A 12913-nucleotide genomic window follows, 5' to 3' on the forward strand; every position below is an offset into this window, starting at 1 on the left:
CCAGTAATCACTATGCGTAAGCAGTCCTAATACCTATGCTATCCTCCTGATACGGCTGGAAGCACACTAGATGCCATACGCAATGTGCTAAGCAATATGCAACACCCTGTGAAGTCAATTTCGCCATTTACATGGCTTTCTACGCATTCCATTCGCTTATGGAACGAGGAAAGAATTCCTGCTTTTAATGTCTCTGTGTACACTGCACTAGCCTCATCAGTGTAATACTCGTTCTTGAAACTGTGTAAGGAAATTTTCGCGGTTAGTCAGCACCGTACCTTCAAGCGCCCACAAGTTCGGGTCATTTGTAGATATAGCACTTCACTATACAGTTAAATACGTCTGCGGAAATACATGCCGTAATTATATTTCAAACGAATATATTACGTACTTTAGTAATAAGAGGAGTAATACATCAAAAACTAGTACAAGTTGCATGGCGCTTCAGAATTTCCAAGTCTCACACTCGGTACCCTCTAACACCACAAGCTATTAGCATCACATGTTACAGTGTGAATTAAAACAAGCACTAGTTTAGTTTTATGGTAATAAGGCATTCTAGCGCGTCTCAACCCACATTCCTGTGCAGCGGCTGCTGCATGGCCGTAATCTTCGCATTTGTCCCTTCATCTGTTCGTTAATGTGTTGCCCCAGCAGAGGGCAGCACTCTCGGAGCGTGCAAGATGGCCTCCGACGGGCCAGGTGACATTTGTGCCAGTAGAATGTTTTAATGTCATGTAATTAAAGAATGGAGGTTAATTTCCTCCAGACATGGATGAATTAGGGCAACATCCATGCATACGTGTGAAACGAAAGTATGTTAGGACGATATATCAGTATTCCGATAAAATCCACGAATTGTTCGCGGTACGCCTGTGTGAAAGAAATCAAAAAAAGCAAGACGTGTCAAAAACTGGTGGATGGGTGCTGCTTGGAATCGAACCAAGTAAGGGCGGCGAACATCCGGTGCTTAAGGAAACAGCAGCGAAAGTCCAGGTGAGCGTCATTCCTTAAAATATATGTCGTGCTTTTGACACGAATTTCGGAAAGCAAGTTATACATTTTTTTGTGTTAAAACAGCCTATCGGGCAATAAGTACTGATGGTAGAGACGAAGTGTTTGCTACTATATTTAATTTCATTCTAGTTGGCGTTAGGTATTACGTAATAATCACCGCTATTAGTACAAGCTACACACCTGTCACTAGCTCCTTTTACATTCACTATAATTTCTCACCAGCGCTTTCTTTTCAAATGCAAAATTAATTTTTCTAAGGTTGTTTTATCACCTCATTTCGTATAATTGAAGTCTACATAAAAAACAGGTCGCGTGAAGTAAATGATTCACAGTTCATTAACATCGTCGTCCATGACGTAAAATGATGGAGCACTTACGTATCCTAAGAACTGTATATATCTTTTGTACTCTCGATAACGTTAGTTTTGCTCAGTTTTACTTTTTTTCTCCTCCCTTAAATACGCTGAGTCAAATCACGAGCTCATCGTGCTTTCTGAATTGTTGTTCTGATATCGATATCGAATGTAAGTCAAACGAATACTACGTTTGTGTTAAATGTTGAAGTGTGTGAGTTTAAATAATGCTGTCAGAAAAGGGCTTTAAATTGCCATAATAAATACGTAATTGCACAAGCAACAATTCATTGAATGCTTTTGAATGACTTTGCAGTGTTAGGGAACTAATGCTGCTTTTATGCTGAAAGTTTAGCGCATTAGTGCTAAACATTTTCAGTTGTAACAGACGACTACTTTGTGAAGATAATTGACCCACTAACAAACCTATCAATTGGAATATATCCGACGTAGCAAAATAAATCATACAGAACGAAGGTTACATTCAGATCCAATTCTGTAGCGGGCTTTACACCATAAAGAAATTATTCTCAACAGAAGGAAAATATTTTTCCGACAAATTGAAAGTGATGAAGTGTTTATTTTTAGTAAAATCAAATGCAATGATACTTTTTTAGCTACTACACGGGTGTAATCCGTTTTATGCACACTGTTAGTTTACACGAAAGTTATGTTTGTAAGTACAAAAGTAACTGCATGTTTTTATAGAAATTTTGCTATGTACACTGAACAGTCACCACCAAAATATGTCTTGGCAGGTAATTAATGCAACTAAGGGATTGATAGAGCGGCAAAGTTGGCATATGCCATGTATTTTCCTACAGTATTATTTGCATTCTAGTAGTTTCGGTCTTGCTGATATCTGTGCAAATGTCTCAAAGACATTATTACATGTTTCAGAATGTTTCGAAGCTAAGCAGTAACGGTCACAGTGACTAAGTGTGTATCAGTTTTCGTAACAAAGATACCGCCCGTATCTCGCAATTATGATGTCATATCTCTAACTGGATTCAAACTTTGTTTCTACCAAATTGTGTGTGTACTGTGTTATCGATAAATGTTTAAATCTGTAATGTGATCTCTCTCTCTCGTGTTTTGGTAGTCAGCTGTTGCGGCTCAATTGTTTGATCTTCATACGCCCTCGATTTGTTCAATCGGAGCGAGGTATGAAAACCGGCTTCCCTTTCAATACCGTAGTTTACCTCCGACATTCGTTACGGGTATAACAATACTGAGAGGAAGAAGCGTTGTTAATTCCTGGATGATTTGTTGGGCATTAGCGCACTGTGGAAATGACCGAAAACACACTGCGTCTGCGTGTGGCTATAAAATTCAGTAATTAAAATTTGTAACATGCTTGCGTTTGAAAGAAAATTTTAGGACCAACAAAATTCACCTAAAAAGAACAGGGTATTTAAAAAGGACATTGAGTTGCTACTGCAGCTTGTCATTTGCAGAACTATGACTACCTGATGACTTTCGTGCGCTAATTCCGTGGAGTGTCGCGCTTGAAGAGACACACAACATTGTCTCAGTGTATTGAAATTCACTCCTCGATTTGGAGGCAGGTGGATACTGTTGTACTGTATATAGCCAGGATATTATTATTATGCGTCGTAAAAATACGTGCGGAAATTCATTAAATATTTAGTACATGCTGTTTCTTCTCTTCTGGCTGCAATATGAACTTCGTAACTTTTTGCGTAATAAAAACTGGTGGTGTTAGTTTTCCCCATTTATGAAGTACGATGGAATGGTTTGACGCTTGCCTCGAAAAGGAAAATTTCTTTAAGGCAAACAATCGTACAAAACTATGCAGTAAACATTCTTCGCCCAGGTGTTTTGACATTGAAGCAACTGGTGTACCAAAACTAAAGCCAGATGAAGTGCTTCCAATTTTTTATTTAATTCAGTAAATTAAATAACGAATAAAAAAAGAGGCCTAAACAAGAGCTGTCATCTGCATCGAACGGTGGGGGCTTAAGATGCATTTTGCCTGTGTTTTTATCGATATTGCTGTAGTAAAAATGGCAATGCGCAAGTTTAAATCGAGTAACCGAATAGTTTTATTTTGTCTGACACTACATGCAGCTCAAGTTTGATTTAGTTTGTATAAAAATCAATGAGTAGCAACATGAGTAGTGTTGTTTAAGAAGAGCTACTTTCATTAGACCGTGGATACTCATGATATTGAGAGGTAAATTTCAGCAGCAGTACATTTAAAAAAAAAAAAAAAATTGCGTGGAGTGATATTATGAAATGAAGGGAAAAACTGTCGAGTGTTCACTGAAATCCGCATGCTATTCTGTGGTATTCTAAAACTCCCTTGATTTTTATAAAAAGTCTTTCGTAATTCATATGACACTGAATAGTTAGAATCCCACATATAAATAATCTTAACTAAAATTGTATTTGCCATATTTAATATTTCATAACAGGTTATGCGCCAATGTTACGCCAAAACGAACACTTTACTGCTTTAAAGGAGATCGGAGAAATCGATTATGCTAGGGGAAGGATTTGTTTTTGTTGGAACGAGTAGTTGCGGGAAACTTCCACAATGGCGAATATAAAGTGAAACTGATAAACTTGAAAGACCTTACGAATGGGCTCAATGGAAAGGCACAGCTCTAAGGTGTGTTTCGTTCATATTGATAGTTACGCGCGAACTTGTATACGCCGACTAGCAAAATGACTCGTAAGGAGCAAGCCCGATAGAAAATGTGCGAAGTGAACCAATTGATGGAATTTGTGTTCACCTGCAATAGTGTTAAAGAAATGTGCGACAGATTACAAAGCTCGCACCATTATGGAGCCGCCACCGGCTTGCCCAGTGCCTTGTTGACAACTTGGGTCGATGGCTTCGTGGGGTCTGCGCCACACTCGAACCCTATCATAAGCTCTTGTCAATTGAAATCGGGATTCATCTGACCCAGTCTCTGTTTAGCAGTACCGATATGGTCACGAGCCCAGGAGAGGCGCTGCGGGCTATGTCCTGCTGCTAGCAAAAGCACTCGCGTCGGTCTCCTGCTGCCATAGGCCATTGACGCCAAATTTCGCCGCACTATCGTAACGGATGTGTTCGGTGTGTGTCCTACTCTGATTTCTGCGGTTGTTTCACGTAGGGTTGCTTTTCTGTCAGCAGTGACAACTTTACGCAAACGCCGCTACTGTCGGTCGTTAAGTGAAGGCCGTCGGCCACTGCGATGACCGTGGTGAGAGGTAACGCCTGAAATGTGGTGTTAACTCCACTGTTGACCCTGTGGATCTCGGAATATCGAATTTCGTAACGATTTCCGAAATGTAATTCTCCATGCGTCTAGCTCCAGCTGCCATTCCGCGTTCTAAGTATGTTAATTCCTGTCGTGCCGTATTATACCGTGTGTACGCGATACTACTGCCATCTCTATATGTGCACATTGCTGTCCCATGACTTTTGTCGTCTCTTTGCGTATGCTGTTGAACTGAGTGAACAAAATACACCGGAAAAAGCTGCATTTGTTTCATCTAAGCGCGAAGGATACGAAATAACACAGGTGAAGATATCAGAAGTGCGAAAATTTCCCCACAAAAACTGTAGCGCAAAATTTCCGTGTAATAAATGCAAACTACAAGGTCATGGGAAGCGGAGTGTCCACAGAACACTTAGTCACGGCGCTAACAAGTAGCAATAGTAGGTGAGCAGAGACGATGTATTTACCTCATACGCCGTGCGTACATCTACAGGAAACAGCGAGTACGTTGATGCAAGTAAATGGTATAGTGACAGTGGTGTTGCGAAGCACGTCACTCCGAATGAACATACCTTGTTTCTACAATGAATTCATCGTTCCTACAGTGATGTCGCTTGGAAAACAACAAGCCAGTGTGCGTGCATGTGGTGAAGTGAAAGATGATGTCCAAATCTGACTAAGCAAGCGGCACAGCCTTTTATATGTGCCTGACGGATGCGTTCGGCGGTTGCGTACGACCGCAGTACGACTTTTGACCATAAAAAGTGTCAAAAATTGGGAAAAAGTCAGTGACGACATTGTAATTACAGGCAATGTGGAATACAGCCTATTTATGTCGGATACGCTTGTTGTCAGAAAAGAGCAATCACGTTACCTTTGTGACTGCATCTGGAAAACGGCAAGTGTGCCATGGAAGATAGGGCGCCGGCGGCTGTGGCCGAGCGGTTCTAGGCGCTTCAGTCCGGAACCGCGCTGCTGCTACGATCGCAGGTTCGAATCCTGCCTCGGGCATGGATGTGTGTGGTGTCCTTAGGTTAGTTAGGTTTAAGTAGTTCTACGTCTGGGGGACTGATGACCTCGGATATTAAGACCCATAGTGCTTGGAGCCATTTGAAACATTTTTTGAAGATAGGGCCATCAAATAAACACACGAAGAATATCTGGAAAGACTTGATATCAATGTAGAAAGTTTCAAGGAAGAATTTTGCGATGGTTGTACGTTGGGTAAGATCGTCATTGAAACAACCAGTGAAGCACTCTGCAATTATTGGCGAATTAATCCACGCAGATGTCAATACACTAATGAATTCAGAGTGGTTTGGAGGAGTTTGATATTAGAAATATTTTAATGACAATATCAATTAATTTCGTCCAATTTTTTAACACAAAAATGAACGCCATATTCGCTTAAACATATCTTAAGTGAAACTCACACCAATGAACATTCAGTTAATCAATGTATACGGGATGAATACAAAATTTTAATAATATGAAAGTCGACGCGTTGCTCGATGGAAAGGGAACAAAATAATTGATTTACCGTACAGAATGGTTACTGAACTCGAAAACAAAGCAATTCTTGAAGCTACACACTCAAAGTTGAACCCGGAAGTTATAGGCAGAAGATTGCATTAAAGCAGTCTACATCGTAAATCGTAATAGAAAGTCTTCGATGAGGAACAAAATCGCGTATGAATGTGATACAATCGACCAATAAGAGAAAATTGATCGCATCACTGTTTTTGGCGCAGGTGTCATGTAGACTATCAGTTCCGTTCAGAGTTTGTTGATAGGCCTAATTGTATATCAGTGACAAGGATAGAATTAGAATCTGGATTCCTTCTAAAAGGAAAGAAGTTTTGAGACGTGATATAAAATTTAAGAAAGAAGTAGTTGGTAATTTCCGTCAGTGATCATGTCGCATTTTATCTCTCTCGGAAAGATTTCCCAGATCTGTAACGGCCAGACGTGATATTCGAAGGAGCAAATATCATAGGCAGTCTACTTCCTGCGGAAGTCAAGAATTAAATGACTGTAATAAAACTGGAAAATTAACAGAATTCATGAAACCACAAGTTCCTGAATGCTCTGAAGATGATAAACAGGAAAACAAAATAATTTTTCTCTCATTTTAGATTAACTTGCGTGCAACATCATTGCCTTTTTTCCTCGTTGGAATACATGCGTAATCGGCCAGGAGCGCCATTTTCTTCGTGGGTTTGCTCCTCCTTAGTAAACAGTCACACTATGTAATTTGCGTACATATAAAATGGATACGCGCTGGACAATGATCATTGCCTCTCAGACTGAATCGCAGTGTGACGTTTCAATAACCTGCCTAAACCGCTGACTCTGTATTGATAGAGGTTGATTAGATGCTTCCAAACGTATGTTTATTCTTCTACAGTGGACGCTGGTACGCCGAATTCAGTTGAAAATTCCTGTGGAAGAATGCTGATTTCGGGGGCAATTAGCCGTGTCTGTTAATAGGAGAAAACTGTATCAGAGGGAATTAGATGTGACTCCCATGATTGGTATGTTTTGAGTTATGAACTGTATAGTTTATTCACTTCACACTTTTGAGAAAATTAATAAGCCGTCAGACTGAATTTTTTAGCTTTTCCGCTACGAAAAGTGACAGCTTTCGAGGGTGCTGGTAAGAACATGGAAGTCCTTTCTCTACCATCAACAACAGTCAATAACCTGCAAATCACGATGCATGGTAGAGTGTATTTCTTGTTGTTTCGTAAAGTATCATTGCTCCCGTTCTATCCACAAATGGGGCACGGGAACATTATTGCTTAAAAGCTGCTGTGCGGTTTGTTTTTGTCTGTACGCACCCAACAGGACCGATATAAAGAGCACTGAAGAATACTACACCAAGAAATTTTCTATATACGTTTTAGCACAGAATTAGTAGATTTCAATTTCATTTCCTATCGACCAATGCAAGCCTTTACACTTTGGCGTTGGCTTGACGTTTGCTTTTGGTACAGGCTTGTATATGAGGAATATCTTTGTATAGGACATACAAGATTCTTTGGTAAAAGCAAACAGCAGTTGCCCATACTCTTAGCAATGAATCTTACCTAGCTTCAGGGAATGTAAAACAGCGGAAGCTGCTCTGTACACAAGTGGCGGTTTTATTGTGTATACATTGGTGGTTTCTCTCTTGATGAAAACGCGATGAATATTTTGTCGGCGCGGACATCTGCTTTTGGAAGTCATTCTTTGGATTTCGTCGAAAGGTATTTGGTACTAATAACATTCCTTTGTGTTAACGTATACATGGTATGCATAAAGGCAATGATAAATACAAATAAAATAGTAGTCTTCAGGTAATCTTCAAGAGTTACAGCCACAATTATAAGTGTTCAGCATACTAGACCAAAATCCTGATAAAGTAGATGTTGTCTCGATGAGCTCCCTAAACATATCTTATTGCTCCTGACGAATGTTTCACGATACCGAAATATTCCTTTTTATGAAAATAACAGTTTACTGTAACTAATATATTTTCGTAAGCCAGTACTTACAGGAGCCGCTTCGGCCATCTTGCACTATACCAGTCTTATTTGTGTTTTGTTTACGAATTGGTGAACGAAACATTTACGATGAATGCCCCACAAGGAGAAATTCATGACCGTAATGTGAGAATTGTTCGCCTTAAAGCAGTTTGGAGTTGCTGGAACACTTTATGCAAACTCATTGTTTTACTGAAAAGATTGACGGAGAAAGCAGAACTGTAATCGTGTATCCTTGTAAGATATAGAAAACAAAAGGTGTGAATGTATATAGGGAACACGTCTCGGAAAGTGACGTTCTTAGAACACAGATTTTAATTTATCAGTTCGCTCGATAGAATACGGCATAGTTAACCATGACTGTTCATGATTCTGTTGTTAATTGATATCTCTCAGTTTTAAACTCCGATCTTGATTTGGAATCACGTTACCACTGGGCCAGGTTAACCCATGTGGAGGCCCGGGGCTAGAAAAAATGTGTGCCTCTGTTTACCGCATTTTGGCCTAATACATTTCGAACTTCATTCTGGCGTAATACATTTCCGTGAAAGTACAGTAGGAAAGACAAGGAAATACACTTCTACGACATCTACCATACTATGTATTAGCTGATATTACAGCTATTGGAACTTTACAACTGCATTTAAAAACACACACAGTTACCCTATTCTATTCTATAAATGCAATAAATAAAAAACCAATGTGTATCAACAATTTCTGCTCCTCGCATTCGCTCTAGCGAAGATCTCTGTCACATCCTGGAAGTCAAGAGAACAGGCCAGCTGATAACAAGGCGAGAGCGGAAATGGGTTCTGGATTGGACTGGACTCAATGATCGCAACGCTTGACTCCCGCTAATTGATTCCGATTTTCAGCCATATTAGGGAAACTTTTGATGAATATGAAAACAAAACTAGGAGCTTAAGTGAGCATGTGCATCAAGAATACAGCAATGAAAGGAAAACCAAATAAGATCTCCTGACGGAGAAAAATCAGAAGAATTGAGTGGACTGATAAATTTTTGTAGCACTTATTGTAGTTGTTGATAAACTACAAGCAGAACTAAAAAAGCGAGAACAAAAGGTATTGGGAAGTAGTCTATCTTTTGCTACCTTTAACAAACAATACAGTAAAGCAAGAAGCTTACGGAAGGGGTGCGAACGATGAATATAAGCTAGAAAAAACATCAGACAGTCGTTGCAAAACTTGGAGAAGAAACGGAGTCTGACAATTCGTCTGCACTGTGTCGGACCACGACGTTTAACGAGTGCGCAACACGGGGCACATAAAAAGCCAATGAATTCAGTTCCTTTATCTTTGCAATTAAACCTGAATGTTTCGTACTTACGTTACTGGCATTACCATAGGGTTGCGAACTGTAAACTTCTGTCTTGCATTTTTCAAAGAGATCTGGGATAACCCTCCTAAGATTTTTTCCCATATGGCTTTGTATGGGAACAAAACACAAAAATCTTTCGTGAACTTCTCTCAAAACAATAGGTTACTACTACGACTAGTTGTTTTTCATGTGCCGTGTATACCGTTAAATATACAACCAGTTCGTAGTATTTTGCTATTTTGAGTTTCGCCAACTATTTCCTCAGTAACTTGTTTCCCATAACTCCAATAATTTATTCACAAATAGTTTTGGACAAATATAATTGATGGCCACGATCTTTAGGGCCATGGTCTCGGATGTTTTGTTTCAAAAATGGGTCACGAAGAGCAATTAGTTCAAGGGATCCTAAACAGTTACCGTTATTTGGGGCTCCAAAAATTTCGTTATCACGAAAAGCAAGTCCTCTTATGGCGAATTTACAGAGAATACAAAATACATTTCCTGTAGATTCGGAATACAACAGCAATTTTCTTTCATTTTTCTCTCAGTTTAGCGATTTTCTAAGGAATAAGTTTTTGAATGCGTGCTTATTTATGATTTGTAGACCCATTCAGATTTACTTAGATCATGTAAACTGTTCTTAAAATAGTTTTAACCTTTCGCCAAATACAGTTCCTCTAATTCGTTTTTCACATTTTTTCATTTCTTCTTATCTTCCTGTAAATATACGTTATTGGAGCTGAGCTTACTGTGGCTGCTGGCACCAGACTAGCTGTCCAACAGGTATTCGTTAAAGAATGTTAAAGAATGTAAAGTGTACTAATTCCGATTACGGGGCCCGAGTGAACCCCGTATCGTTAATTTTCGCCACTACCACCCTGTGCCGGGAGCGGGCGATTTGCACGCCTGCTGCCTTCCCTGGATGTGGTAGCCAATCCTCAGGCTCGCTCTCCGGAATCGAACCCTGATTCCCCGTTACCTGTTACAAGCATGGTAGGCGCAGAACCTACCTTCGCCAGTTGATAAGACAGACATTCGAAAGATGCATCGCCGGCGCGGGCGATCAGTCCAAAGTTATTCAGTCACCAGGGCAAACGGACCCGGGAGTGCGTCGCGGAGCCCGGACGAACACTCAAACGTAAGATCGCCCAAACAAGAGGCGGCGACCGGAACTTGTCAAACGCACCTCAGAATTAGGCGGCAAGGTTACGGGAGGTTCTAGATCAGCACTGACTTCACAAGAACACGTGGCTACCCCAAAGTTCGACATCTTCCGGATTTATTGCTTATTTTTCGTTGAATTCTGTTAAACATAGCATAGATGCTGCAATCTGAAAGATTCGGCCCTTAACTCTACCGTGCTACTGCTCCTCTATACTCCGTGAAACTTGCATCAGGTTCGCGAGCACACCTTCACTTGTGCACATTTTAAGGAGCTTTATCGCAAGCGCAATCATGTGACGTAGGCCTAATTGCCTTCGGGTCAAATACATACGGATTTGATAAGGCCGGTATTACACTATCAAATTTCTTTGTCAAAGATTTGATCAAAGATGTGATCAAATATTCCGTCAAATATATTTGACAAAGATCTTTGACTTAGCGCTAGAAGGGGTATTACACTGTCATCAAATTTTTCGTCAAAATTCAAGATAGCTGACAACAACTTGTTATTAACCGCAGCAGTTGCACGTACCGCAATTGCATTGTGTGCACATGCGGAAAAGAAGTGGGGGGGGGGGGGGGGGAAGGAACCATACATAAGAGGTTGACAGTCTTAAATTCCGGTGATTACAACTTGATAATAAATTCAGTTGGGAGGAGCACACCACAGAACTCTGCAGAAACGCCAAATCTGTATTTGCAATTCGAGTGTTAGCAGACATAGTCAAGAAAAAAATGAAAAAGCTTGCGCGCTTTGCCTACTTTCATTCCATAATGTCATATGGTATAATATTTTGGGGTAAATCTTCAAGTCAAACAAAAGTTTTCAGAGTCCAAAAGCGTGTAATAGTATTATTTGTGGAGTAAATTCACGGACGTCCTGCAGAAACCTCTTCAAAGAACTGGGTAAACTAACTACTGCCTCTCAGTATATTTACTCCTTAATGAAATTTGTCCTAAACAATATATCTCTTTTTTCCAACAGACAACTCAGTTCATACATGCAATACCAGGAACAAAAATGATCTGCACAAGGACTTAAAAGCACTTACTTTAGTTCAAAAAGGGGTCCACTACTCAGGAACACTCATCTTCAATAATTTGCCAGCAAACATAAAAAATTTAGTTACAAATAAAGATCAGTTTAAAAGGAGCCTGAAAGACTTATTAGTGGCCGACTCCTTCTACTCCATTGACGAAATTTTTAATACAAACAAATGATGTATTGTATTTATTCATACTATTAGTATTGTTATTTCAGCTTAAAAAAATTGACATGTTCCACATCCACGAGGATCTCCTCAGCACGGATCTATGGAACGAAAAACTAATCTAATCTGGGTGAAGCCGTGGGTTTTACGACGATACGATATAAAAGCATTCAACAAAACTTGTTACGTGAGCTTACAGTGGAATACGTCAAGTCGTACATCAATTACTTAAGAATGGATGAGCATACATTTCTGTATGTGCTCAGTTCCTTTGAAAGGGCACGGCCGACTTCCTTCCCCGTCATTCCCCAATGCGATGAGACCGATGACCTCGCTGTCTGGTCTCCTCCCTCAAACAACCCATATCACAAAGCACAATATTCACTTAAGAACTGCTACATCTTCAGAAATCAGAAGACAGGCTCACTGTAACACTCCGATTCCTTGCTACAGGAGAGGGTTATGTTACGTTAGGTCAGGTCGGGTCTCCAATTCTCTTAATCTATTTTTGTATTCAGAGTGCCTCACGTTGTAAAGCGCCTCATCAGCTTCATACATCTCTATTAATTTTGTAGTTGTCGGCACACACCAATTGTATTTACCGGCATAAACACTATAGACGACAGAACGGTGCAGCGATGCTAGCGCTCCATGTGGTAACACGTCACATTGCAGTGAACAGAAGACAAGCGATTTCTTTGATCAAATCTACAGCGAGGCCCTAGATTTGATCAAATATTGGACGACATTTGACAAAGTTCCTATTACACCATAAAATATCTTTGACAAAGATTTTTGACAAAGATATTTGACAAAGAAAATTGATAGTGTAATACCGGCCTAAACAACATGCACAGTTCACGATGTGCACAGTTAGGCCGGTATTACACTATTAAATTTCTTTGTCCAATATCTTTGTCAAAGATATTTGATAGTGTAATAGGGACTTCGTCAAATGTCGTCCAATATTTGATCAAATCTAGGGCCTCGCTGTATATTTGATCAAAGAAACCGCTTGTCTTCTGTTCACTGCAATGTGACACGTTACCACATGGAGCGCTAGCATCGCTGC

General features: G+C 40.0%; 1 protein-coding gene across 1 annotated transcript in view; it reads left to right on the forward strand.

Annotated features, from left to right (window-relative positions):
* Positions 1–672: 672 nt before the first annotated feature.
* The window catches only part of LOC126162353 (probable ribonuclease ZC3H12D), a 582391-nt gene continuing 570150 nt past the window's right edge, over positions 673–12913 (forward strand). The window contains exon 1 of the mRNA XM_049918804.1: positions 673–996. Coding sequence (XP_049774761.1) covers positions 772–996 — 225 coding nt within the window. The 5' untranslated portion in view covers positions 673–771. The remainder of the gene's footprint in view (positions 997–12913) is intronic.

The sequence above is a fragment of the Schistocerca cancellata genome, chromosome 2, assembly GCF_023864275.1.
Source record: "Schistocerca cancellata isolate TAMUIC-IGC-003103 chromosome 2, iqSchCanc2.1, whole genome shotgun sequence".
Taxonomy (NCBI): domain Eukaryota; kingdom Metazoa; phylum Arthropoda; class Insecta; order Orthoptera; family Acrididae; genus Schistocerca; species Schistocerca cancellata.